Genomic DNA, 27,935 nt, shown 5'->3' on the forward strand with positions numbered 1-27,935 from the left:
AAGCAATTAAACTATAAGGAGAGCATGCTGTTCGGTTGTAAAGAACTTAACTGAATCTGGAGCATCAACTGCTCCATTTTTACTATATATATCAACAAAAACTGGATGGTATTTGCTTAAATAGATCATTTATTATGCCGATAATCTCATAGGACCATTTGATAGAGTGAGTTTTTACAAACAGTACAGTTCAATTCAAAGAAAACTTTGTCATTTCCTAGTCAAGAATTTAGGAATAGACCATACTCAGCACTCCTGTTCCTCCAAGTGCTCCTAAACAGACCATGGTGAGAAGAAAAGAACACTCCGTAACCTAATCTGTCCTCCTCGCTCTCTCTGCTGGGCCGTTTTGTCTGCCGTATTGCACTACATTCACACGTTCTCCACCACTGCCCAAAATGGAGTAATGTTTCTTCCAGTGGTGGGCCTGTTAAATAATTGCACTGGTCATCAGAGATCTGGACCCTAAGGAATTTGATTCAGTTTATGTATTTAGCGTCAATTTGCTGCAGGTCATCTAACGGCTCTTTAAAGAGTCAATGCAAACAAACGATACAGACTGGTTAAAAGCTATCTCTAAAAAAAAAACACAGCTGATTTCATCAAGTCATTGACTTTGCAGCATGTTCCGACTAAAATGAGTATGTAGAAAGTGTAGAAAGTCTCTTGCATATTTTCATGGACTTTTCAGCAATCCCTCACACCTAAAATACATTTAGCAACGGTGGAGAGGAAAACTCCAGCAGAACCAAGCTCCGCTTTTAACTCTTTAATTCCACAGCTTTTAAGTTTATCTGTTACAGGGTTGGTAATGCTGAGGGACTGGTGATCAGATTGCGACCATTTCTACAAGTCTTAAGTTGTCGCATTTTCTTTTTATGTTAAGCACAGGGTTGCTGTATCTTCATCAACCCCCTTACTTTTTTATATTGTAAAACGGACCTTGGTCAAGAGTTTTAGTGGCAAAGAGTGACGATAAACATTTATTTATTTAAAATGGGCTGCCATAACTAACAAGGGACAAGGTCAGAAGCTCCTCAGCTGTACTAAGGAAGACTGGAATGTTCATCTGAATTCCCCAATTCTCTTTTTAGATGAGATCCAAGGTAACATTTCATTTGGAAAAGTTCCAGAATCCAAAGAAATAATGGAGATGCACAGTTAGTGATGATTTAGGAAACTGTGCCATCTGCTCCCGCTGGCTCACTAGTTTTCCCCCCCCCCCATGTTCAAAATCATTGCAGTTCAAAAAAAGTGAGTGCTTTATGCTTTCTTCTGCTGACCAGCTTTAAGAACATTTTAGATTCATTTTCCAGAAGGATATAGTATCTACCCACACTTCAAACTGTAATAATACCTGCCTTAGTGACCAAGGTATGACTGTTCTTGATTGGATAGCAAAATAGCTAACCTTTTATTTCATTGTTTTACTTTAGATCATTTCCAAAACAAATGCCGTATAATGTATAAATATAATGTACTATATAGTTCAAAACAATATGAATAATATAAATTTGAAAGGAGTGTGATGAAGACAAACTGTTTGGCTCCGGTCCCCTACGTATTTCTTTTTTTTTTAATGACCATGATTATCCTCTTGAATATTGTTAATATTAGAGAAAAGAGCCAACAATGTAGATAAGATAAAGGCTGTGATGCCTCATTAACCTCCGCAGATACCATAACTTGGTTATATTCAAAGGTGCACAAACCAAGTAATGAATAAGTCATAATCTCTGTATTAGAAATAATTTTATCAGTTTCAAGCTAAAGACGAATAAAAGGCAAATTTGAGTTTTTGTTGGCTGTATAGTCATTAATGGAAATAAAAGCTAAACATATTTTACTCTCTATGTAAAAAAAAATAATAAACATATTGATCATTTAGACTATTTGGAAACAACTGTATGCTATGTCTCATAATTTAGCATGTAAAATTTTCTGAATGTGAATAAATATTGTATTGGTAATTTCTGTATCTGTGCAGGGAAAGAATAATCGTGGAGATAAATCTACGTTAGGCTAAGTAAGGTCTTTGCTAAACCTGTGGGTTTGACCAGAGAGTGGCAAAATGGACAGACCATGGTTTAAATCTGTCGTCACAATCTCAAGGAAAACCCTGCCCAATCACATTACGCTTAGCTTTCATATGACCAATCACATCTATCTACGTCATTTCGACGATCCATCCTATCTCCCAATCAATGCGGCGGAGAGTCGCAGGCCTTAATCCTTCTTCAACCTTCTAGTTTCTGGAGGGGCACCTTCAACCTGGTCTGCGGTGCACTGGTAGTGGCTCCTTTCTTTAGATAAAAAGAGGTAGAAATAACACTTTGAAATAGAAACAATGTCCTTCCTGACTATCAGCCGGCTAGCACCTAAACTTCTTAATTCAAAGGTAAGACCATACAAACCCCACATTATCTTCGTGCTAACTTTTGGCTAGGCTGCTAACAACGTTAGCAGCGGGCTAGTTTATGTTAGCTAGCACAGCATTATCAAGCACAGTGTGTCCTGGACTTTTGGGAACTGCCGTTTGTGGTTGTTCCTCTAACATTGTAGTGTTAACTGAAGTCGGCGGTTTCCCACTGCTTCATGCTTTGGTTTTATAATGGGAACTTGCGTCTTGTTAGCTAATATTAGCTTGGAGATTTTTCCTCCTGTTTAGCTGGCCTTATAAAGTCTCAAACTGAGCAGGTTTCCTCAGCCTGTGTTTATCAGACCGTCTAAGTTCTGAGCTATTTCATCCACATTTTTTAAACTGTTGATATAAACTGTTTATATTAAAAACATTTTTACTCTACTTTTTATCTTTCTTCCCCGTTGACCTTCACCTTAAAAATGAATACTCAAGCTGTGTGTTTGGTGTACCAGGACAAGGTCTGCATCATAAAGAGAATTGATGAATAATCAAAGAGTGTAGAAAGAGTTTGGCTGGCGTATTTTTTTATCTTTAAAAGTAAATGTGGTTGGAATAGACACAAGTATCTAACTGGTTGAGTTTCATAATTTTATCAAATGAAGCTGGATCTGGAATGTCAGCTGCATTTTTGCCTATCTGTGATTGAAATCCCCTTCCTGCTTTAAACTCTTCAATGACTATAACCCTATGTCCTACTCCACTGACCTTTTAATCTAGACATGACCCCCATATTTAAGTGTGACTTACTACTAAAATATTTACAGTGTCCTTATAGAGGGTCCTCCCTCAGGCATATAAATGGTGACTAAGTAATTTTCCACCTTTCCTCGAGCTTTTGTGCCCATTAGGTGAAGCTGGCCTCTGACACATTTACCTTTTTTGCTTATCACCTGCTATCTCAGCTGATAAAAAATATGAGTTGGCTTTTTTTTTTCTTACATAACTTCTCATGACTCCAAGTTATGACAGAAAAACTCATTTGATTTGCATTAATTGCAAGATCACAAAAAAAGTAATTTGGTTAGTTCATAGTGGAAATGTGTATTTTAGAAGGTAAATGTTAGATTGAAATCCAGATTTTTTATGTATTTTTTTTAAGAAACTTGGAGGTTGTAGTTTACAGTCAAACTGGAAATGAAGGCTTTAAAATTTTATCGTTATTTATCACATTACGTCCACAACCATTGTTGTTTTTATCAAACTCAAAGAAATTCAAACTACACAAGAAAATTAATTTTCATTAGTTCATATGCTTTTTGGTGTTTCATCTCTGAACTAAATTGTGTTTTGTTAGTAAGACATACAAAATGTTAGCTGCTGACACTTAAGCATTTTTGTTTCTTCATAAAACACAACCTTTGGGAGGTTGACTCCTTTAACCTTTCTGAGAAATGTAGTTTCTCCACTTGCTCTCTCCTCTAGGCTGCTGGCAGTTGGGGATCATTGAGTTAAACTGCAGCTCTATATATAAGACCTAGATCTCTTGCATAATCTTTCTCTAAGCTTCAGGAAGAGTGTGCATTGATGCAAAACCCCCCTTTTGTTTTGGGGGACCCTTGGCTTGACCCTGCTCAGTTGGGTTCTTGTGGGGGAGGCAGTTCTCTTTGCCATAGTTTTTTTTTCTTATCTCAGGATTCATTTTACTTTAAATAATCCTGTTCTAGTGTGCATTAAGAAGTTCCTTTACTTTTAACAAACCCAAGAGTCATGTATACATTTGCATGGAATATCGTTTGGTTTTATTTAAACAATCCCTCATTTTGTCCCAGTTCAAAAATGGCTCCTTCACTTAGTTTAGATATTTTATGATTTAGAATCAGTAAGTAATGTCAGTGTTTTCACCACAAAAGTCATTGATAGATATAGAAAGAAACCGTATAAGATGCACATATTGAATAATAAAACGGTTCCAAAAGACTATACTGTTACCACAGTAATTACTCATAACAGACCCTAAACTATGCCTTCTACACAACTTTACAACAAAATAAAAACAAATATTAAACTGCAGGCAAAAGAAAAGTAGTGGACACAAAATAATATGTTAAAGTTAACAGAAAAAAAGGAGGTAAATATAATTCAGTCAGCTGAATATTTTAAAAATAATCACTTTAAGGAGGGGTCAAGCTCTTAAAGACAGTATTTCTTTTTCTTTATCTATTTGCATAACTAAAATTATAAAAAAAATCTTACACAAGTCTCAATAAAAAATAAATCTTTATTAACAAATAAAGGTATAGTATATAAAGTGAGTATCTTTGCATGCGCTTCTCAAGGCATGAGATCAACTAATGAATCGGCAAACACTAGCAGGTATCAGCAAACCCAAGAAGAAGAAAAAATGCTAATGCCAGTGAATGTATCTGTCAACCTGTAGTTAAAAGCCCAAGATGTTTATTCAAAACAAAAAACTGGGGAATATATCTTAATATACTAAAAATGAGTTTATTTTACCTTTTACTTCAGGATTTTTTGTTAAATTTTGTTTTAATAGGCAAGAACATTGAGAAATCTGTAGAGGAATGCTTTCCCCCTACAGTATGTATTACAGTCACCAAAGACTTCCTGTCATATAGAGGATTTCCTCTGGTATAATGTAATTGTCAGGGTTGAAATAGTTTCTGGTACCTGTTATCTTCTAACTAGTCAAACAAAATTTTAGGAAAGTTTAAGCAGTTTCCTGCCATGCCAGAGTGACAGAGCTAAAAATAGAAACGCAGGTCAATAAAGTACATAGCTGCTGTTTGCTCTGACTTTTTGCTTTTTAGCAACCATGTGAAATCATGTATTTTTCTCATGGCTGGATAATTGAATCAGCTAACGTGTTTAAAATGTTAAAGTTTGAATGATATGAATACCTATTGGTTCTGATTACTTCTCTAGTTTTATTTTTATTGATTTATATTTTAAAATATATTTTATTTAGCACTGTTATGTTTACAGAAGTTTTTGATAGTTTTAGTCAATATCAAAAATGTGTCAGAAATTTTTATTTAGATTTAATGTTTCTCCTAAAATAAGCATTTGTCTGTTTTACAGAATGCCACACACCTATTTGTGGCTGCCAGGAATGCCACTGCATCAACAACAGTAAGTATACACAAATATCCTCCTCATCATCATCTATACTTTAAAATATGTTATTAGTATTCTGGCTCTTTTATCCTGTAACTGTTCAGAATGAATAGAATTTTGGGATTATCCACATCTTGAATGGGTTTAAAATTATATATCAAATAAATAATGTCTTTTTTTTCTCTCCAGAATCTGAAGGATGTGTTGGCAGACCTCATCCCAAAAGAACAGACCAGGATTAAGAACTTTAAACAACAGTATGGCAAAACCAACATAGGTCAGATTACTGTTGACATGGTGAGTAACAACCATACACATGATCTATTTGAGAACCTGACAAATATGGATGTAAAGAAAAACAAAGGAAGAGTAAAAATAGTTGGTTTAAAAGGGGGAGCAGGGGCTGAGTCGGTATATTTTAATTTAGAGAGGTCTGTCTCTGTTATTGACCATAGCAGAGATTAATCATGGCCTGGCTACATCACATAATCCATTTAGGCCTGCCCCAGCTTGTTTACTGTGTCAGGTATCACTGTACGGTCATCTGCCTCAGAGGTCACAGTATGAACTGCTTTCTGCCAACAAAGATATTTCAGCTGAGTAGCTCAAAATGTCAGCTGTAAACTGCAGATCTCAGACAGGATGTATAGGCTGAGTGCAGTAAAGCTTAATGGCTGGTTTCTACTTGGATTGAAAAGGAATTTATTGTCTCACAGGGCTACTTTCATTTAATTAATGGCAAACTTTCCACAATTCCTGCTTTCATTTTTTTCTCCAATACCCTATTAGCATTTTTTACCTTTATTAGTTGTAATCGATCGTTGTTCTGTCAGCTAAAGGCATGTTTTAGAGTCTCTATATTATTTCAATAATCGATTCATTCCGATTAATCTGATTAATTGTTTCACATAATTTTGGTTCTTAAAACATGAATACTGTTTATACAGCTGCTAAAAACAGTTTTTTTTTTTTTTTTTTGTTTTTTTTTTTACTGTTATTTATTAGGTCTATGGCGGTATGAGAGGGATGAAAGGTCTGGTATATGAAACATCTGTGTTGGATCCAGAGGAGGTATGTTTTTATACACTTAGAATATTATACAATACATTGGGCTACCAGAGGTAAAATAAAATAATTAACTAACTTGAGTTTTAACAATTTGGTGCACAAACAATTAGGTGATACATTTTTCCTGTAATCAAATTTAGCCTGAACTTTCTGTTAATCAGGCCACACCGGATAAACTGTTGGGGGAAAAAAGCCTTGTTAGTTTTTATTAATGCTTGCATAACTTTTTACAAAGAACCTTATAGAACTTTACCTGATACTTTATTCACTATAAATATACTTTTCAATTAATTAGAATATTTTCAAGAATTTATTTTATTATGCTAATAATTTCAAGAAGGGACTCTGATATAGACCCATTCCATAAAGTAGTTATATATTCTACCCATTGATTCATTATAATGGCTCATAGCGAAAAGAGACAAGTACAAATATTTACCTATGTACATCAGGTTGTGAGTACCCATGTGTTAATGCTACATGCTTTGATAAAATTCCCCTGAAGTTGCTGACTTTTTCTGTTTTTGTGCAGGGCATCCGTTTCAGAGGCTATAGCATTCCAGAGTGTCAGAAGTTGCTGCCTAAAGCTCCAGGAGGTGAGGAGCCACTACCTGAGGGCCTTTTCTGGCTGCTGATAACTGGTCAAATCCCAACTGAGGAGCAGGTGAGGTTAACATCATTTGAGTAGGCTGAAAGAAGGCAGCTAACAAGAATAATTTAAACAGATCATTTTTTTTTATTATCTTGAACAGACCTGGAAAGAGTTTATGTTTTGTGTGTTTTCCCCATAGGTAAACTGGGTTTCCAAAGAGTGGGCGAAGAGAGCAGCACTCCCCTCTCATGTTGTCACCATGTTGGATAATTTCCCCACAAACCTGCACCCCATGTCTCAGTTCAGTGCTGCCATCACAGCTCTGAACAGTGAGAGCAGCTTTGCACGGGCATACTCTGAGGGAGTACACAAGTCCAAGTACTGGGAGGTGAGTGTTCATCTACAAACTCTTCATGTCCTGTAAGGACTGAGTGGGAAATATCACAACCTGCTGAAGTGGAAATAATGTCAGGAATAAAGTTCTTGAATTTGGTCGTTTAATTATTTTTTTTTTTACCTGAAATTGATACAATTTTACTAACTTTTATATCTTAGTTTGTCTATGAAGACTCCATGGACTTGATTGCCAAGTTGCCCTGCATCGCCGCTAAGATCTACCGCAACCTTTATCGTGAAGGCAGCAGCATCGGAGCCATCGACTCCAACCTGGACTGGTCCCACAACTTTACAAACATGCTGGGATACAGTGACACTCAGTTCACTGAGCTGATGAGGCTCTACCTCACCATCCACAGGTGAGTTGTCAAAATATTGCATGGATTTAAAATCTTGATTTTTACTATTGATGCTCTGCAAAAATAAAAAAAATAAGCTACTCCATTTTTCTTCAATTAAGTGCATTTTCTTTGCATTGAGCAGGTAAGACAGTTCACCAATGGAATAAGCTGATTTACGTTTGAGATAAGAAAAAAGCAACACTATTAAGCTATCTCAACTGCACATGGGCACATCTAATTATCCTATTTAAAGGGTAGAAATACTCATTCAATTGGAACATCATCTTATTTAACTGTTTGAAAAGGGGGTAAAATTCACTTATTTTTTAAACTCTTACCTAGTTTTCGATCAGTTTTGCAGAGTAACAGTAAATTGGTACAAGAATGTTTGTAGAAAGAAGTGATGTTCTTCACCAGCTTCTAGTTTTCATTTTCATTCTTTACATTCTCTGAACAAGTTTAGAGAATGTCTGTGTCTAAAGACATTTTTAAGGCTTTACTAATGTAAGCTCCATCAATGAAAAGGTGCCTTATAATACTGCTTCCTCATCAGAGCTCTATCCAGGGTTAAATGTCTTCATAGTTTGTCTTATTGTCCCCATTTTCAGCAGTGGGAATCCTGTGAAGACTAAAAACTCTCCTAGAAAACTTCCCAGGTTACTAGAGGAAGACTCCTGCACTGGAAAAGCAACATAACACATGATCTTACCTCATGACCCTATTTTATAATGTTTTTTGCCATAGAAGATGATCTTTGTCTCACTGCCCATAATGAATGCAGTTCTTTTACTTCAGCCTGTAGCATTATTTTCTCCTGTTTGAGATATTTTGCCCTTTTCAACATAATAAAGTTTAAATATACTGCAAAGTTAACATGTTTCTGCTATAATTCTCTCCTTTTCTTAAACTCTAGTGACCATGAAGGAGGCAATGTCAGCGCCCATACCAGCCACCTAGTGGGGAGTGCCCTCTCTGACCCCTACCTGTCCTTCAGTGCAGCTATGAACGGCCTGGCTGGTCCTCTTCATGGTTTGGCCAACCAGGTTTGTTCATATCTTTATCATTTTCTCCCAGTTTTCTTTACATTATGTCATGAGATGTTAATCTAAAGTAGGTCTTTAAACTCAACAGAGGTCTCCCTGTTTGCTTTTCCCATTTAATATAAAATTTTGACATTAATATATATGTGTGTGTTTGAGATTTTTCTAATTTCTAAAACAAGTAATTCTGATAAAACAAAGGGATGGGGGATTAGGGACAGAATCTCACACCCATTTAATCAATCCATGGATAAGAGAGAAGCTGAATTGTAGAAATTTTCTCTTCCTCTTCACTCATTGTTTCAGTTTTTACCGTCAACCATAACTCTTAAGCTAGCACCAGCTTGGGGGGAAAAAACTCCTAAATATTATATTCCTTATGATTGTAATTTTTCTAAACGAGCCCATACAGCAATCTTTTCTTTTGACCAGTGTTCCAGTGTTGGGAACACTGCTGTTGCTTTTTTAAGTGTTTGTTTTTTTACGACTCTTTCTGTGGGTTTCTTGTATGTGGTTTAAGCATTGTATCGTAAAGGTGTTAACTTTATGGTCTTTTCTAGGTTAATACTAGAGGTAAATTTCCCTTTTATGTCTATTTTAAGACCATAAACTCTGGTCTTGCGGTTCTCACTAGCTACCATAGAGGTTTGTTGTTTAACTTATTTCAGACATTAGTATTTGTTTTATTAGCTCATTTGATAGGATCATCACTCATTTATTGCCAAAGTCTCTCCACTAAAGAATGCTCTGGTTATCAGTTTAACTGGTAGTAAAATGGTTCAGTGTTCGACACACGGTGTTGCATTTTTATACCAACTGATTTTGATATGCATGTATGAACGTTGCAGTTGGAAACCTGAATAATTTGTGTATTCATGTATTTTCTTAAAGGAAGTGCTGGTGTGGCTGACTGCCCTGCAGAAGGAGCTCGGAGGAGAAGTTTCTGATGAAAGGATGAGGGATTATATCTGGAACACCCTGAAGTCTGGAAGGGTAAAAACACAGATCAAACGTAAACATCTCCACTCTGTGGGAATGTTTTTTTTATCAGCAGGAAGGAGCAGATCTAATGTGTTGTTGTGTAACCAGACATGCTGGTTAATTTAAACCTAGAATAGTGTTTTAGCTGATCTGTTCTGGTTTTAGGTGGTTCCAGGCTATGGCCATGCTGTCCTGAGGAAGACTGACCCACGTTACACCTGCCAGCGCGAGTTTGCCCTGAAACATCTGCCCAACGACCCCATGTTTAAGTTGGTCGCCCAGCTTTACAAGATTGTGCCCAATGTTCTCCTGGAGCAGGGTAAAGCCAAGAACCCCTGGCCCAACGTAGACGCTCACAGTGGAGTCCTTCTGCAAGTAAGATGACACTTAATCCTACATCAGCCTTCGGCAACGGCTTGGAATTAAACAGATTTGTCGCAGTTCATCCACGGATCGCAGTGTATTTTATGGGCAATTTTCTATGACAAATCAAGATGACTTCACATATTTTTGGAAATGAATACATGGATTTCAGAATTACAATCTGAACAGTGTGGAATGTATTTTTATTCAGCCCCTCTGAGTCGATGTTCTATAAGTACTATTTATTTGAACTAGAGCTCTCTTCTGGCAGCTTTTATAAATCCTGGATGTTTTCTGTGAGTATAGAGTTTGCAGGATGATGTGTTCATACAGTTGATGGTAAAGAAATGATTGAAAGCTTCTCTTTAGTCAGTTTATAAAAACTAAACCATTTTTAGCTTTAAGCTAGCAGCCAATCTAACAGTGATTTTACAGCCAATGATCTTCTCCCTTAGCAATTTACTTGGTTCTGTAGGTCTACAACTCCTGGATCATGCCACAGAAAAGAGTTTCAAATCCTCTCATTACTAAATGCTTTCATCAAAGAATGTTAAGTGTTTCAATTATCTACTTGTGATAGATTAGAATATTGTTTAAAAGTGGATTACTTTCAGTAACTTTGTTAACTAAGTGAAACATAAATTAGACTGTTTTCAAGCCTTAATTTTCTTTTGTTGTAAAGATTTTTCTGCCTACAGGTTAATATTATGTCCTATTTATATTTAGAATATCAAATACAGCCAAAAGGAAAAGCATTTTTAGTGAAGTGATCCATTTCATACAATCTTAATTCATTGAGGTTTGTGGTTTTAATATAAAGAAGCAGATTCAGTGTTTTAGTGCTTCGCTGAAGTGTTCCTGTTTTCTTTGTGTGCAGTATTACGGAATGACAGAGATGAACTACTACACTGTGCTCTTCGGTGTGTCCCGGGCTCTCGGCGTCCTCGCCCAGCTGGTGTGGAGTAGAGCCCTTGGCTTCCCCTTGGAGCGCCCCAAGTCCATGAGCACAGATGGACTTATGGGTCTGGTCGGAACCAAATCAGGCTGAACACCTGACCTCAAAGGAGCTGGGGGTTAGCATGAAGGGTGAGACGATGTCCACCGCAGACACCAGTTGACCCCTCATGTCATTTTCAACCCCAGGAATTTATTGGGATTCAAAGAGACAGTACACTTTAAATGTTATTTCACTAAAGAAGGGCCTTTTAAATTGTCACCAGTAATGTTGAAGTGTGTTTAGTTAACCACTGGTAAGTTTCCCCGTCATGTCTGCATGTTTGAAACTTGAAAGGAACAAACTTCAGACATGCACCTGTGTAACCTTGAGTGGGCCCAAACTATTTTCCAGTTTGAGCCTGAAAGCATCATAAGATTTCCCCTGAGCTCTGCCTGCTGCATGGTTCACCTGGAGTCAAAACTCTGAATAGGCAGCAGCACTCAAAAGGGGATTGTGGGAGTGAACTACACTTAGTAGATAATTGTTTAAAGGAAAAAAAAAACTCTTTAAACCCTTCTTCTAGATTTAGGTTCATTGTTTTTTTTTTTTTTCAAGAATCAAATAGAAAACTTTGAGTTCTATGCAATCCTATTTTCCAGTGCAGGAATTGGGTGTCTTTCACTCCCACATATGAACACTCCAGTTTAAAATAATACATTAAAAAGGTCCAAAAGAGCAACCAAATTCATAATCTGAAGATGTATAGTTGTATAAAAAAAAAGTCTGTTAAAAGATACTGCCCCTTTAAATCTTTGATCTCCTGTTTCTCCTGCTTGTATTTTTTTCTTTTAAATAAATGACCTCGGGTACCTCTATGATCAAAATGCCTGTCTGCAAAGAAATCTTTTTTTTTCCTTTAGAATTGAGCTTTTAATGAGTTTCTACTGAAATGGGTCTTAAGAATCATAGAAGATAAAGAATGTACACTGACAGTATAGCTAATTTGATTTAAGGATGGTGTTGTAATTGCCTGTAATAAATCTTTAAGAGCAAGCTTGGAATGGAAAGGTTTGATAGGGAGGCTTTGTAGTTGTCTCTGTGTATTTTAATCTGTAAAGTAATCCCCACAGGAGAGCGCTTTGACATCAAATACTCCAAAATGAGCACTTGCTTGATTGGGTTTCCTAATTTGTAGCTGTAGAACCCTTCCAGGTTGATTGTGTCTTTTCTTTCTTTCTTTCTTTTTTTTTTTTTTTTACAGAAGGTTTATTTGTGTTAAAATGTAAAGAGTAATCTTCAGGCTCTCATTTTGTGGTTTTATTTATACTTTGTGTACATATAAATACCTATGTATAACTTGAATGTATGAGCTCTATGCGATCACCTGCTTGTCATAACCACAATTATTCCCACACTTCACCAACGATGTAATAACAGTGTCCGGTGTCGCTGAAGTGTTCGGTCCAGTCGGTCAACGTCTCATCCTGACAATGAACAAAGAAAAAGAAAAAAACTGCAGCTATCTTGTAAATATAGTTTCTTGCTTAGCTGATGTAGTTTTTGTTTTTCCAAATGTTTCAAGCTTGCTCTTTAGGTTCCAGGTTTGTCAACACTCCATCTTTGTCATGTTTCTTTCCTCAAACTTTTAGTCAGTAGTTCACATGAGCCTTTGAATTTATTCCACCCCCTCTTATTTCTGGTTTGATCAGACATCTTTTTGTGTTTTCTTGTGTTCTTCCATGTGCTGGATGGTTTCTGAGATGTGGTCATTTTGATCGTAGAGTGCTACAAAGGTTGTATGTAACTGGGCATAGTGATTGCAGGTAGTTTCATTGGAGAGACGCTGTAGGGGTTATCAGCTGAATGGGACAAATGGGTAAAACGATAAGCTTAAACGCAATTGTGGAAAAATCTAACAAAAAATGAAAAATAAAAAGGTTTTTATTAAAACTTTGTTGGTTTCTGTACATATTTCATTAATGTTAAACATACAGGTCATAGTGAAAGCCTTCGTACCTCAACTTTTACATATTTCTCATAGGACCACACTGTTACAACAGAGTAATAGGGCCATTATAGATAAAAGGATCTCAAAAGGGTAAGTTTAAGGAGAAACATTTTAAATATTTTCGAAAGCAAATGCCAAAATTCTTTGTTAAAAGCCACAAATTTAAGGAAATTTACTGTTTTTTATTTTTGACAATTTTTTTCTAAAAACACCTTACTTTACAATTAGTGACAATCTATAAACTTCCAATGTTTTTATGTTTAAATCTGACAGATTTCACGTTATTTCTAAAACAAAATAATCTCAGATCCTTTTAGGCAGGAATTAACTTTTTTTTTCTGTCATCTGCAATTTCCATAATACTCTGGTATGGGGTAAACCAACACTTACTGTGGTTATTAAAAAAAAACAAAAAACTTTTAAGACTTGTTAGTATTTTACTGAGCCCCTCTTATCTGTAATAAGTGTCTCTAAACGCTTTTTTCAACCAGAGAAATTCTAACCTCTTCTAGCCTTTTCCCAGTTTAGTTTCCACTTGCATAGTGTATCTGATTAAATCTATTAAAGTTGAGTATCTCGGTTTAGGTCTGGACATGTTAACATGTTTTAATCTAAACCACTAGTTGGCAGTTCTGGCTGCATCTTTGTCCTGGAAGGTAAACCTCTGCCATAGACCTGAGTCATATCCAGCTCCTCAGTCTGTTTTCCTAATCCTGCCCGATATTACTTTTTTGACACAGTTTATATTGTGCTAATTCACAACATGTCATCACAAAGCTACTTTATAGTGACAATTCAAAGTAGTTATAAGGTCAGAATGGTTACATTGTCTATGAAAAGAAACCCAGCTGATTGCATTGACTTGTAACAGTATTCGCTTGCATCATGTTGTTGACTCTTCAGGAATCCCGCACACCGATTATGCATCTTGTTACAGTGGAGAGTTAAACTTTTGGCAGAACCAGGCTAAGTGTGACTGGGATTCAAGGACAGAGATGCTTTGCTTTATTTAAATCTGAATCTGTCTCTTTAATGGAATATTTTTCACAGAATAATGCTGCCACTACCGTGCTGCAAGCAATACTTTTTTTGCCTCTCTTCTATAAAGCCTGGGGTCTTTTTCACAAAGCAGTTTTAACAAACTCTGACTCAAACCTCAACTCTGTATTGATCAGGCCTAAAGTTGGAAACTTAAGTTTTTTGTTTCATAAAAGCTATTGTGAATTAGTTTAATGTACTCTGTGAAAGTAGTTGAGCAAGTGCATAACATGTATAAAAAGCCATAATCAGTGGAGCCCCGATTGACGAGACGGAGACACCATGACGACAGTCAACAGGAAGTGCCTATTTCACCCCCCTCACAGATTTTAAGCCAGAAATGATGATGCTGTGTTTAAAAGACAGACTAAAAGCACTACAGCTGCAAAGGAGATGAAGGTAATGGAGGACATTGCTGCTAGAGTTAAAGTGTAAGTTTATATGCAGTTATTTATGGCAGGCCATTTTTATATTTATTAAAAACTCTGCTCTCTGTTTTTCCATTTGTAGATCACTTAATAATAGGATTTTTCCTGGTCAAAATCACATCACTAGTTGGTCAGAGCTGTAATAGCAGATTCTCTAAATTATATTTTTGCAGTAGAAACCGAGTTTAAGAAAGTAAAAAAAATGTACTATATTCATACTTCTAGTATGAGTTAAGTTTTATATCTACAAATGTTTTCACATTTTAAGTGGCCATTTTGACATCACATTGACTGAATATGTATTTGTATCTAAAATTAGTTCATACAAATTCAAAAACAATACAAATAATGACCAGTAGGAATATGGAAATCTGATATTAATTTCTAGACATCCAGAATGTTGTATTTTAGATGTGAATAATGCCATTTTGTTTGAAATGGTCATTTTGACAAGGAAAACATTGATTTATACATATTGACTGAAATATGTATACAAGTTTTAATCATAATTTGACTAAAATACATATTCAGTAAAACTAATAGATATAAAAACGGTCTGCCATAATATGTTGGAACCACTGCAACAGTACAGGGAAAACTACTTTATTGCTTGTATCTAGTAGATAAATGTATTATATTTTGGTGAAATGACCTGCAAGAGGTGAAAAAGTTTTAAAAAGTCATGGGGTTCCTACTCAGTTTGATTCTGTCTCCATTACATGGTAAATACTGAGTGTCCGATTGCAGCCGCTTTGGATGTTATAATCCCAATAAATGGCCACTATTAGGCGGTTATCAGTCACATAGAATAGATCTTTTACTTATCAGGCTCCTTTCCTGAGGATCAAACTACCAGTTTTGGTCTGTGAGGCAGGCACTCCGTCTACTTTTATTTATTTTAGTGGTCTGTGAGTGCATTGCAAGGGATACATGAAAACATTTTGTTTCTTAAGTAGTAAAATAAAATAGGTGTCTGGGGTCTGCTTTGCTTTAAGAAAAAAAAAAAAAATCAACCAAGAGGTCAGTTTTTTTGTGTCCACCTTCTGTTTTGACACACAGAGGAACAGCCTGGATGTAGAGAGTGGTCTGCTATTAGCTGTTTTTTGCACTGAGATATCTGAACTTATCAAAGCAGCTCAGGTGTCATGATGAAAACAAAGAAAAACAAATGGAGTCAGTCTGACTGTATTTTTTTTAGTACTTTGTTTCCAGTTCATCAGGTTTATGTGTGATTACAGGGGAATAACACAGAATAGCTCCAGTTTTATAAAGGCAGATTTATGGTATAATTTTATTTTGTATTTGATTCCTTATTAGCTCCGGGCAACATATTTATGTTGTTTTTCATTTGAGATGGAAAGAATTAAATGCTCACTATATAATTGGTTATTGTGCAATCCACTTTTCAGGCAGTCATCAATACTTTATGAAAGGGATATTCATGGTAAGACAAAATGCCCAAGGAGTATACAAGTCAAAATAGGTTGAGAAACATTCCTCGATAGTTATGCTGCTATACGCTTAGACTGCTGGAGGACATAGAGACCCCTTTTCATCATTCTGCCTCATTCTATCTCCATTCCAGTGTTTCCCAACCTTTTAACTTTCAGTTTCATTACAGCTTGTCCAAGAAAAGACAAAACACAGACATTATACATGGGGGATGCGGTGTTCGAGGCCTTGCTGCCATAAAAAAAAAAAGACAACAGAATCACAACGATTAAGACGAGAAAAAATAAAATGTTTCACACTATATCCTTAGCAGGATACAGTCTGAGCAAAAAATGTGTTTTGGTTATTGTTCACATTAAACCAGTTTGCACTTCTAAGGAAAACACCCCATGTGATTAGGTTAACGAGGCATTTATACTTTTCAATGTAGGAAATCAAAACTTCAATGAGAAGGTTGGTATTACATGGTCACTGCATTTTTTTGAATTTCATTTTTTTTTTCAAACTGAGTTTAAAGCAACCAGTCTTAGCCACCTGTAATTAATATCCACCCACACACAAAGAGGACCTCATGAAACATGACCCAGTTCTGTGTTTACATTTAGCTTTATTGAGATCTCCATCACTGTGATCATGGAAACAAGACTGTACAAATGCCCACCTCTCACATGCACCGTTATTAATAACTGTCCCACATACCTTAACCCCACTCTGGTTTCTTGTTGGTCAGCTGCGTCCGCTCTGCTGTGCCTTGGATGATAGAGGAACCCCAGTCCTAAAAGGCACCCAGTTAAATATTTACTCTGCAGGTGGAAGGGAAGCTTGGTCGGATCATTTTTGATCTCAATGATTCGTAGTTTGAAAATAATTTCAATACGCTAGGTCTGATTTTATGTAGATTGTTGATAAACAATCTTTCATGAACAGTTGGATTGTTTAATGTCATTATGGCACAGGTGTATTTAAAAAGGTGTAAATTTTAAGAAATATATAAAAAATTTAGCAAACACTATGTTTATTCACTATATGATGGGGTTCAAGTTTTTATTTCTTTTTGCATTGATGTTTACTACCTCCAACAAATGTTTCAGTGTTTTTTAACCTTGATCCTAAAAGCCCACCACCCTCCTTTAAAACACCTGATTCAGATGATTGTATATTGATAAGCAGGGCTTAAATTAAATCAGGGTCCTGATCAGGAAAAAATGACAAAAATTTACAATGGATAAAATAACAATAGAAAACCAATAAGAAAGTGTATAAAATAATTTATAAAATAAAGGCTACACTTATAAAAAAAAAAAGATGAAATTGTCCAGAGAGCTGTTCCAAACGAAATTTCTTTTTGTTTTACACTTGTGTAAACAAAATGACAAATAAAATCTGAGAGAATTTTGCATCACATTATGTTCTGAACAATCACAAGAAAGACTGCTGACCTGAAAGTTGTCCAGAGGACGGTCACTGATAACTCCCCTTCCCTTCCTTGAGGTTGGCAAGTCATAAAAGGTCATTTCTAAATGGGCTGGATGTTTGAGGGCTCCATTGAAGGAGCACAAGCCAGAGGAATCATTGCAGTCTTCACTGGGTTGTGAAGATTTAGGAATATTTAGGCATACCCAGCACACTAACCACCAATGAGACACCCCTAGTGTTAAGCGGTTCTTCAATGATTAATATTAATTATTAAATAATTAATAAGGACTGTAGGCTGTTGTTCTATATAACAAACTCTTAAATTACCTAATTGTTAATGAATAAACCAGAATCAATGAACCTTTTAAATGTTCTTATTTAGATCCACCTCTATGTTTTTAAAGTGCCTATATCATTCAAAATCATTTTGTACAGCTTTTAACTTTGTCATAATGTAGTTCACATTTGCCTAGCGTTTTTTTTGTTGTATTTACTTAATTACAGGAAGGGAGGGTGACATGAGGCAGAGCGCAATCGATTCCGCTAAATGTTGAAACCAAGCAGCTCTATAGGCAGCTAATCTGCACAGTGACAGCAATGGTTTATTAATTAGCTCATGTTTAAGCCCCAAAAAAAACAAGTCTTTCAACTGTGGCCTTACATGTGTCCAACCGCCAGCCGTAGTGCGTTGACATTATAAAATTTGCTTTGCAGTGAAGGCAAGTGTCTTTCAACTACTATTTCCTAATAAATTAATACTTTGTAGTGCAAAGGGAATATCTAATCACATTTCTGCCTTTAGTTGCCTTTGAAAGGCCAAAAAAATAGAATATAGGAGCTTTAATTACATCCTGTTCTCATTTACAAATTGTGTCTATCAAAATATTAGATCTGCTTTGTTACATAGCTTCATTCACCATATGGGTTAAATTAAGCATTTAAGAAACACCATACATAGTTTTGCAGTATTTTATTCTACAGCTCACCAGCATGTTTCCAAAAAAAACAAATTATATATATATATATATATATATATAGATAGAATAAAGATGTAATAACGATATCATGGTCCTAATCACCTCCAGCAGATAGACAAAGTACAATCAGCAGCTAATAAGGGAAACATCTGCTGTCTGTGAAACTTTTTTAGTCTCAGAATCATTTTTCTTTAATTAAAAAAGCACCAGAAGACTTGATCATGAGAAAATGGCAATTTAATTGCCTATCCTTTACCTTTTATATGATTTTATCAAATTAAATTTGGCAAAGATAGTTGTAGATTATTTAAATCTCATCTTTCTCCATTAGCATTTTTCACATTACACTCCAGCATTTCTATCACTTACTTTAAATATTCTGTGCAAAGTTTTGACTCCCACCTCTTTAAGCTGATGTTCTCTACAGCTGGACTATTAAATAAGGCATAATATAAAATAAGAGGCGAAGTCATGATAAAATCCTCACAGCACAGCAGCTAGATTAAAGCGATTTTCTTTTTTTTTTCTCCAACACCCTGTTCCATTGTGACTGCAGCTGGCGACTAATGAAGCATATTTTTCATAATACTGTAACAGTGACAATTCATGATGTCCCCAAAACATGGCACCTTTAATAAGCCCATATAGAACAAGTGTTTTTTCCAAATTTCTACTGCAAAATAAATTAAAAGCAACAAATCATTTGAAGCCACGGCAATATATATCTGATGAATATTTTAAAATGTCCAGAAGGAAATAAATTGTAAAAGTAAAAGGCAAAGTGTGCTTTCGTATAATAGTGTGATCAGAGCTGATTTTTCATGCCGTGTCCAGTTTCCTTAGATCACTGTGAACCTTTAGCACAGCTCAGACTCTGAGGGGGTATTTGTTTAAAAAAAAAAGATAAAAAGGGTGTCGTTTTTTAATTAAAAGTCAATGTTACGCCGGTAACATGGGGTGGTAATGATTTACTGTTTAGTTAACATAAATACAGCTGTAACCGCCACGCCGTTAATCCGATGAAGGGTTTGGTTGAAAGAAAAAAAAAAAAACTTAAATGGAGGTAGACGGACAGAAGGAGGGCATATGAGAGAGGGCTTGAGGCAGGGCTTCCAACATGAGGAGTTATGGGTCCATTGAAGCTGAAGTGGAGACCAAATGCCGGTTGGGTCATGCGGGTGCGACAGGAACGAACGTCGGTGCGGTTTAAGGCCAAACGAGGACGCGTGTGGCTGCAGAGATCACGTCTGATGAATCTCGTGAAACATCAGCTCTCGTGGAATCCGTGTCTCTGGGCCGTACAGCTTGCAGGCTCGCCGCTCGAACGCGGCGACGTTCTGCTTCACTACTTCGTCGAAGAACATGGTGGCTAGCTGGGAGTGGAGTAAGGACCGGAACTCGAAGGATATCTGTGAAGAAGAGGAAGGTGGGTTATAATTTTATAGAGATTATAGGATGAGTCATGAAATACAGAGCCATTATGGTTTAATAGAATTAGGCTTTTGCCTGGTCTTTTTCATTTTGAGTGAACAATACGATGAAGGCTACTCCTCTGCTGTTTTAAACTAAAATGATAACAATACAAAAAACAAGATCACTTTTCTTCATATATTCATTAGGAAAATAATTTCCTGTGATCATTTTGATGCACTTTTTACCAACAGCTGTATCAGTTACTCTGTTCCATCATTAACCAGCATTATCTAATGACACTAAACAGGACACCCACACAGTATAACCTAATGTTAGGAACAGGTGGGGTCCGGTGCTTCTGCTCTCAGATTTTTTATTTAGTTTTTTTCTACTGATGTTTAATCAAAACAGACATAAATTACCATGAAAAATGTAGATATATTGTTGTAAAATAATTCAAAAAGGAAAACAAATAGAGTGATATTTAATTCATTGATAATTTTTTTTTTACTGTTCATTTGGATGATTAAAAAAAAAAATCTGTTTTTTTAGAGGCTTAGGCCATAACATCTCCATGAAATTTATGAACTAAAGCATCCTCTTAAATAGATTACTGTAACGCTAGAATTTTCTGAGAAACTATCCAAAATATCTGGTTTTATTTATCGGTTTATCATTAATAATGCCTATAACAGACCTTTATGCATATCAAGGGTTTATTAAAAGGTAATGAATCTATGTATGTACTTTTGACTTTTTGAATTAAGTTACCGAAATAAACTGAAATTGTTATTTTAATGGTTTTATGTAATTGTTTTAGATGCACTTATACATATTGATACAAAATAGGGCTACAATGTTAACATGTCAATTTCGATTAATTAATTAGAAACATTTTAATGCATAACAAAAAAAATTTAATTAATTTCATTATCTTATAAATATACTAAAATCCCAAGCAGGACCTTTGCTCTCCCTGTTTCTTGTAAACCCATAAATCTGACGCACAAGCAGCATCAAAGGTGTTGGTCTACTGGGGGTATTCAAGCTTAAAAACATGGCTCAATCTAAAAACTTCAAAATGTGTATGACATCTAAGTTATGGCAGAAGTGCTTCAGCAGTGGTTCTAAGTGCTACCTGGATAGTGCTGGCCTTAGGAAGGAGCTAGGAGCAGAAACATGGATCATTTGTTTGAGTAACTGGCTTAACCAGCTACAGTAACCTCATTGGTTGTTTGTTTAATTGCACTAAATCCTGGACACTCAGTAGGAATTGTTAATAAATGCGTTATGCAGAGCTGAACTGTCATAGTTGTTAGTATTAGAAATGAATTAATATATTATTATTAAATTATTATTATTATTAAAAGGAGTTTTTTTAAATGAAAAGGTGGTTAATTTTGTTTATATAAGGTTTTAAATTAAAATGCAATTAATTACAAATGCTGTAATTATTTGATAATGTTTTTTAAACCCGTTTCATCCCTAATAAAATACTAAACTAAACACATATGCTTGTGCCTCATAGGAAACTGAAAACAGCCACATATAAATTACACAATCAAAACAACAGAGTAATCGGGTATACCCGCTTCTTCAGACTAAAAAAATACAACTTATTTTACCTAAATTAGAAATCAAAGACATTCGGCAGGCAGTCTATCTCCACATCTCTAAATGTCCAGGAATCTGGGGCTTGGTTTTGATTTAAATTTCAAGAATAAATGAAAGTCTTATTCTGAGATTAATAATTAAATAATTTAGATGCAATACAATCTCAAATTGGATTGCTGGTATTAAAGTCGTAGGTTAAACGGCCGTCCCAAAGTTGCATTTCCGAATAAAGTGAATGTGGATGGTCGTTTATCAAGAGGGCAGGTTTGTTGTGGCAGAAGGTTTGCAAGCAAGTTTGATTGTGGCTAGTGTCTTGGAAGCATTGTTGCTAACTAGTTAGCAACTTAGTGCTAGTAGGTTCCCAATGGGAAATTCCATTTGAACCAAGTAGCACTAAATCGGTGACTTAGCATTGACACCTTCAAGGAACGCTATGGACAGCAGAAACATGCAAAAGAAGGAGAGTTTTGTGTCGGAGGTCGTGGATGAGTCTCCTCCGTCATAATTTTTTTATTTAGAGGAGGAAAGTGGGGACCAAGTTGCTGTGGAAGAAGACGCCAGGGCGGCAGAAGCTCGGTTTGGTGTAGAAGGCTTACAGCCGTACATGTTTGAGCCCTTGCTTTGCAACGCTGCCAGTTCTGTTAGCTCTACGCCTGCTGAAGACACAGACGTCCATCCCCGTGAACACTGGGACGGAACTCAATCGTAAAGTAAATAATGATTTTTATTTCAACCGTTAGGAATATTAACTTCGACATATGAATCAAGATGCTATGACCGAAAAATTTGATTTCCAGATGACCATTAATATGATTGGCCGAATTTAGGTGTACAAGCTGACGTATAACTAACTGGCCTGCATAAGATAACGAAAAAAAAACCCCACAGGTTTTAAGGCAGGATTTTCTAAATATTGGGACAATATCATCTGATAAAGAGTACATTTATATCCATGTTTAAGCCAGAATGATTTGACATTTAAATATGATTTCCCTACGACTTTAAAAACATTTTTTAGCCATTACCTGAATTACAAGACTGTGTAGTTATGCAAGATATTGATACTAGTATTAACTTTCAGCTTCAAATTAATAAAGCATCAGTTGTTAACAGTGGCTTCTGCACAGAGTATAAATGCTGCAGAGTATAAATGCGGCTCATTTTCCACACGGAATGTCTGTGCAACAAGCATAATGAGCCCTTTAAGCACTGCAACCTTTTACTTCACAATTTTTTGTCGGAATGGGCACAAAATCATGTTTGGTGTGTTCAGGGCTGCAGATGCGGCTATGGTTTAAAAAAAAACATTTTTCAGACCAATCCATCTATTACATTTCAGTAGACCTGCTAACAAACAAACCAAGTTCCCACATTCACAGTAAAACAACAACAACCTTTCAAAACCAAAAAGAAATAAAAACATTTTCCCAACTTAGCCAACAGCCTCATGATACAGGCCTTTAAATACTTACTGAAAAGTCTACAGTGCATGTGCGAGGGTAGCCAGGAATGCCAGGACTAAAGCGCCATATTGTCTCCAAATGATTGAACAGCTTTCCATCTGTACACACAGCCTGAAACAACACACACACACACAAAAAATAACAGATTAGGCAAGCCCAGGTACAGCTAAAGGTGGTAAACCCATATGTGTTTGGTTAAATATTGCTGATAATTCACAGTGCTACACCAGTGGAGCCTTACTTTAACTAAATGAGGTCTAACACTAGTGATCATAGACGTGTATCTCTCCATCACAGGAGGGAATCCCACTTCCAGCTGGGCTTTAGAGTGACCGGTCCTTCTCATGATGGTCTGAGACTTTTTACACCAAGGCACAAAGAGCTTGTAGTCGTCAACGTTGGCCACCACATCATACATCTCCTGCATGGAATAACTGTACCAGGAAGAAATGAAAGGTGAAAAAGTGATTCTTAAAAAAAAAAAAAACAATCAATAACAGCTTGTTGGGAAATCTCACCCAAGTATTCGGCGCTCAGAGTACTCCTTCCGCTTGTTGGTGAGGGAGATGAAGCTTCTACTCTGCGGTGCGCTACTCATCGTGTCCCCTTGCTGAAGGGAAAGCACTTTGGGACTTCTTGTCATCAAAATCCCACATGACGATAGGTGTCTAAAAGGGGAGAGCAAATCCTCTGTAAGTTACATTTAGACTAAACAAAAAGGTGCCTAGAGCATAGAAAGCAACCAAAGGTTCTCCTGTGTTCTGGTGCCTCAGTGAACTGGACTATAATGGGATAAAAGGTCAGAGCTGGGAGAATGCTGGGGCTTTCTGGGTTTGACAGTTTCTGTAAATACCAGAAAGAAAAAACAACTTTAGCAGTTGATTCATATGGACTATATGACCTAGGATCTGGCCTTTCATAGTTTTAGATAAGAGGTTTTCTTTTCCAGTCTAAAAAGCCTGTGTAATGTGACTGACAGGTCGGTGTGATCTTGTGTTTTTAACTTCTAGTAGTCATTGATGCTCCTCCTTGGTCATTAATAAGGTATTCCCATTGACCTCCAAATTAAATTGCTTTACAAATTTATACTGAATGATTTTTAAGTATTTTTGCACAGGCGGAAATCCTCAGATTTGTTATTAATATTTAATCCAGACAGACAATCAAACATTTTATTTAGACTAGAGGAAATGCAAAGAGAAATGAGCTGATGAACTAAATTTAAAGAATTTCTGTTTTATCTGACCTACTGGCCAAAAATTATTATCTACCACATGTTGATAAGTGTCTATAGTTAGAAAAAACACAAAGTCTCAGTTTTATCTTTTAAAGCTTTTGGCCTATTGAGGGACATGCTGCATTTGGTAATGTTAGGAAACCTTAGCGACAGAGTAACTACCTACCGGTACATTATCTGGGTAAATACAAAAAGAGAAGCTTTAGTGAACCACCTAATCAGAAATGGTGAAGAAAGTTCAACATTTTATTCTGTTTTAAAAATTGTAAATTCTTAATAAAAAACTTCTGTTACATAAATGAAGTTACCTTTATTACCTTTAAGATAATAACCATTTATTACTAATAGTTGAATGACTTCACATTTTCACACCTTGATAAATATAGTCTTAAATATAAAACTCTGTATTGGCTGAAATAATCATTTCTACTAAAAGTAGATCAGATTACAAAACTAACCTTTATTTGGTTGTCAAAGGTAATCATTGGAAATGCAATAGATGTGAATTCTGCATGCCGACAATATATATAGCCTATAATTTCCTCAATTGATGTCTAATCAGGTCACAGTGAGTGGGAAGATATCACAATTAAGGAAATGGAAAATTTCAAACATCTTGTTTCACCCAAAACAGCCAAATAGACTGAAAGTTAATTTTATCATCTAACGTAAAAACAAACAAAACTGATTTGTTATGCAACAAACATGTCCAGATACAACTTTTTTTTTAATATATATCCGACACCGATATTGCTATTTTGATATAGATATCAGCATGAATCAGACATACTTATTTTGTATTGTTAGAAAAGGTTTAATCAACTGATATCATTCAGACAGAGAACAAAAGCAAAGAACAATATGATATGGTATGACAACATCTGACCCACTTATAACTAACAGGTCACATAAACTTCAGACAGAAGCATTGCTTCTATCAGCATGCCAATATTGGAGATTTTATGCGTAGGCTGATGTAATCCCATAGTTTTTTGCCTGATATTGATAAGAGACTGGGACATTCCTACAAATGACAGCTATTGTCAAACATGAAAAGTTACTTTTGACAGTGAAAGCTAAGGATTGAACTGCTTTGTTTTATTTGAAAATGTAGGCTTTTTGATGGTTACATGACAGAAAGAGATCATGCTTTCATTTACCAATGAAAAAGGCAGAAGGGTCTTATTTTAAATGCAATCAATCATGTCACTTAAGTTAAAAAAAATGACAGCTTTTAAAATAATTAACTGAAAAACTTACTGGCTTATGTGTTTTCTGGAAAGTTTTTTGGGGGGAAATACAAACAAAGATCACTACTGCATAAAAAGTAATGAAAGAGAAAAATGACAAAGTACAAAGTTTGATACAAAAAATAAAATTGAACATATCAGCCTATCAATTGGTCTAATTGTTAAGTATTAGTATCCGCCATAGAAAAGTCCCATACCAGCAAGTCGACCACTCTAAAGTTAGAACATCAAAACATCACATGGTTTGTTCCACAGGCTGCATACATCACAAAACTCTGCTTTTATAGTATGTTTATAATAATTTAACTGGAGAATATAGGACATTTCTGACAGTTTGGTTGAAAAAAGCGGCAGAGCCGTGTCAACAACACTGGTAAGTGAATTTTTGATAAGCATAACATTAACAAACGGTTAGAACAAGCCAGTTTCAACCAGATTTTCTCCTGGAAAAGTCTCACCTTATGTTTTGCCTCAGACATACTCTTTGTAACGCAGAACGACAGGAGCGAGGAGAGCCCACAGTGGCGATGTGGAGGAAGTCACTGAACGTCCGCACACCCATGGGTAACCTCCGGGCTCCGGCTGTGGCTGCCATCAACCCAGCCGCTCTCCGCTCAACAGCGACGATCCTGGATCCGAGCAGCCAAGCCCTGACTTCAGGGTCCAACGAGAGGGAAGAGGACGGGAAGAGTCAAAGTTCCGCTCCAAACTGTTTTTTTTTCTAGAGCAGTTTGCTTCACTAACTGACAGCGTCTCGGGCCACTTTTCAAAAGCTCCGATCCAAACTGCGATGGTAGTCAGTGGCTAACGGGGGGCTAGCGAGGTTTCATAACAACCGGATAAAACGCGAAGTGTGGCTTTCGGTTTTCGCTTTCCCTTATACTCCCATCACCCCGGGTTTACGGCCCCAATTATCAACACATATAGATTCTCTCATCTAATTTTGCCCTGATTTTTCCGATTAATTCCGTCCAGCTGCTGACGACCTTCTGCTGCTAAATAAAACGCCGGTGACGGGACAGACTGTTCCTTATTTCAGTGAGAGAGGAGCCAGCGCCTCAGCTAAAATGTGCTGTCCCCTACTGGACTGGAGGTGAAAAAACAGGGATATTTTACTCTTCAAATAACAGACTCGGACTGACTCAGACACGCTTTAATAATCCCAAAGGGAAATTACTTTTGTTACACGCTCCAGATATACAAACATATATATATATATATATATATATATATATATATATATATATATATATATATATATATATATATATATATATATATATATATATATATATATATATATATATATATATATATATATATATATATATATATATATATAATATATATATATATATATAATATATATATATATATATATATAATAATTATATATATATATATATATATATATATATATATATATATATATATATATATATATACAAATATAACTTTATATATATTTATATGTATAACTATAGATCCAAATAAAGTAATAGTGATATTGTGCAAAAACAGTGCAAAGAATGAATAATGTCTATTGTTTATTATTTCATTAAAACAAGACTTAAAATACTAATAAAAACTGATCTTAAAATATGTCTGAGGTTTAAACATTGCAAACCACCTATAAAAGACTGATAAATAATATTGTCTTCAATGTTAACATGGCAGAGCAAAAATTCAGGAAGAATATTACAGACCTGTTTAGTGAGTTTAAATATTTTCAATAAGTTTGTTGAAACACATATTAATTAATTACCAGTGTTTTCAGTTATTTGTTTATGTTACCTACTTGGGGATTGGGTGTTTAAAACATGATGTTTGAGATTACGGTATGACATCTCACAATAATTTATCATTTTAAATATATCAAGTGAACCGCAGAACCAAAGAGCTACTTGCGGCCCTTCACTGAATGGAGAGAAATTTCCACGTCATTTAGGTTAATTAGTATTTTATGTCATTCCAATTGTAAATTTGTGTTTTTGGCTTAAAAATGTTAAACTTTATCTAAAATGAATGTTGTTTTACAATGGGAAAAAAGTAACTGCAATAATTAGTTGCTAAATGAATATCTACTAAAAGATAAAATAGAGATTTATTTTTATTTTAAGTCAATCGACATTCATAACTTAAGAAATTACATATTTTTAACTTATTTCAACCACAATTACCAGTTTTAATAAAATGAGAATGACGCTAAGTTCCCACCGCACGCGCTTTGGGCAGCAAAAGACCACGTGTTGCTTCATTTCTGAAGCTTGTCAGACATGCTTCATGAGCATCTTTTTACGCTCCTGAAGTGCATCCAGTGAGGTGTGTCCAAAAGCATCTGATGCTTGTGCTGCTCCTGTGTTCAATGGCAGAGAGTGACTTTGCTGTATTTGCTAGTATAAGCTGGTAAAAGGTAGTTTTAAT

At 35.7% G+C, this 27,935-nt stretch overlaps 2 protein-coding genes across 2 annotated transcripts; one reads left to right on the forward strand and one right to left on the reverse strand.

Annotated features, from left to right (window-relative positions):
- The first annotated feature begins 2,219 nt into the window (after positions 1 to 2,219).
- On the forward strand, positions 2,220 to 13,165 carry cs (citrate synthase). The gene is made up of 11 exons (XM_038309251.1): positions 2,220 to 2,398; positions 5,462 to 5,512; positions 5,687 to 5,794; positions 6,503 to 6,568; positions 7,098 to 7,229; positions 7,357 to 7,545; positions 7,713 to 7,912; positions 8,808 to 8,937; positions 9,826 to 9,927; positions 10,081 to 10,290; positions 11,156 to 13,165. The coding sequence occupies exons 1-11, from the start codon at positions 2,348 to 2,350 to the stop codon at positions 11,324 to 11,326; spliced, it is 1,410 nt and encodes a 469-aa protein (XP_038165179.1). The 5' UTR covers positions 2,220 to 2,347; the 3' UTR covers positions 11,327 to 13,165.
- A 5,347-nt stretch (positions 13,166 to 18,512) lies between these two features.
- Positions 18,513 to 26,106, reverse strand: si:dkey-190g6.2 (coenzyme Q-binding protein COQ10 homolog A, mitochondrial). The gene is made up of 5 exons (XM_038309364.1): positions 25,970 to 26,106; positions 23,543 to 23,692; positions 23,266 to 23,458; positions 23,034 to 23,135; positions 18,513 to 19,943 (listed from the first exon to the last, which is right to left on the reverse strand). Exons 1-5 carry the CDS (start codon positions 26,104 to 26,106, stop codon positions 19,776 to 19,778), a joined length of 750 nt encoding a protein of 249 aa, XP_038165292.1. The 3' UTR covers positions 18,513 to 19,775.
- Positions 26,107 to 27,935: the final 1,829 nt, after the last annotated feature.

Source organism: Cyprinodon tularosa, unplaced genomic scaffold, assembly GCF_016077235.1.
Source record: "Cyprinodon tularosa strain WSP-4 unplaced genomic scaffold, ASM1607723v1 ctg66, whole genome shotgun sequence".
Lineage (NCBI taxonomy): Eukaryota > Metazoa > Chordata > Actinopteri > Cyprinodontiformes > Cyprinodontidae > Cyprinodon > Cyprinodon tularosa.

Excerpts from the sequence above, each read along its gene's own strand:
- si:dkey-190g6.2 (XM_038309364.1), bottom strand. The coding sequence starts at position 26,106 with ATGGCAGCCACAGCCGGAGCCCGGAGGTTACCCATGGGTGTGCGGACG. Across the intron at positions 23,693-25,969 it reads TGTCTGAGGCAAAACATAAG|ACACCTATCGTCATGTGGGA; the intron begins GTGAGACTTTTC and ends CTCCCCTTTTAG. Across the intron at positions 23,459-23,542 it reads TCTGAGCGCCGAATACTTGG|TTATTCCATGCAGGAGATGT; the intron begins GTGAGATTTCCC and ends TTCCTGGTACAG.
- cs (XM_038309251.1), top strand. The coding sequence starts at position 2,348 with ATGTCCTTCCTGACTATCAGCCGGCTAGCACCTAAACTTCTTAATTCA. Across the intron at positions 6,569-7,097 it reads CTGTGTTGGATCCAGAGGAG|GGCATCCGTTTCAGAGGCTA; the intron begins GTATGTTTTTAT and ends GTTTTTGTGCAG. Across the intron at positions 9,928-10,080 it reads ACACCCTGAAGTCTGGAAGG|GTGGTTCCAGGCTATGGCCA; the intron begins GTAAAAACACAG and ends TTCTGGTTTTAG.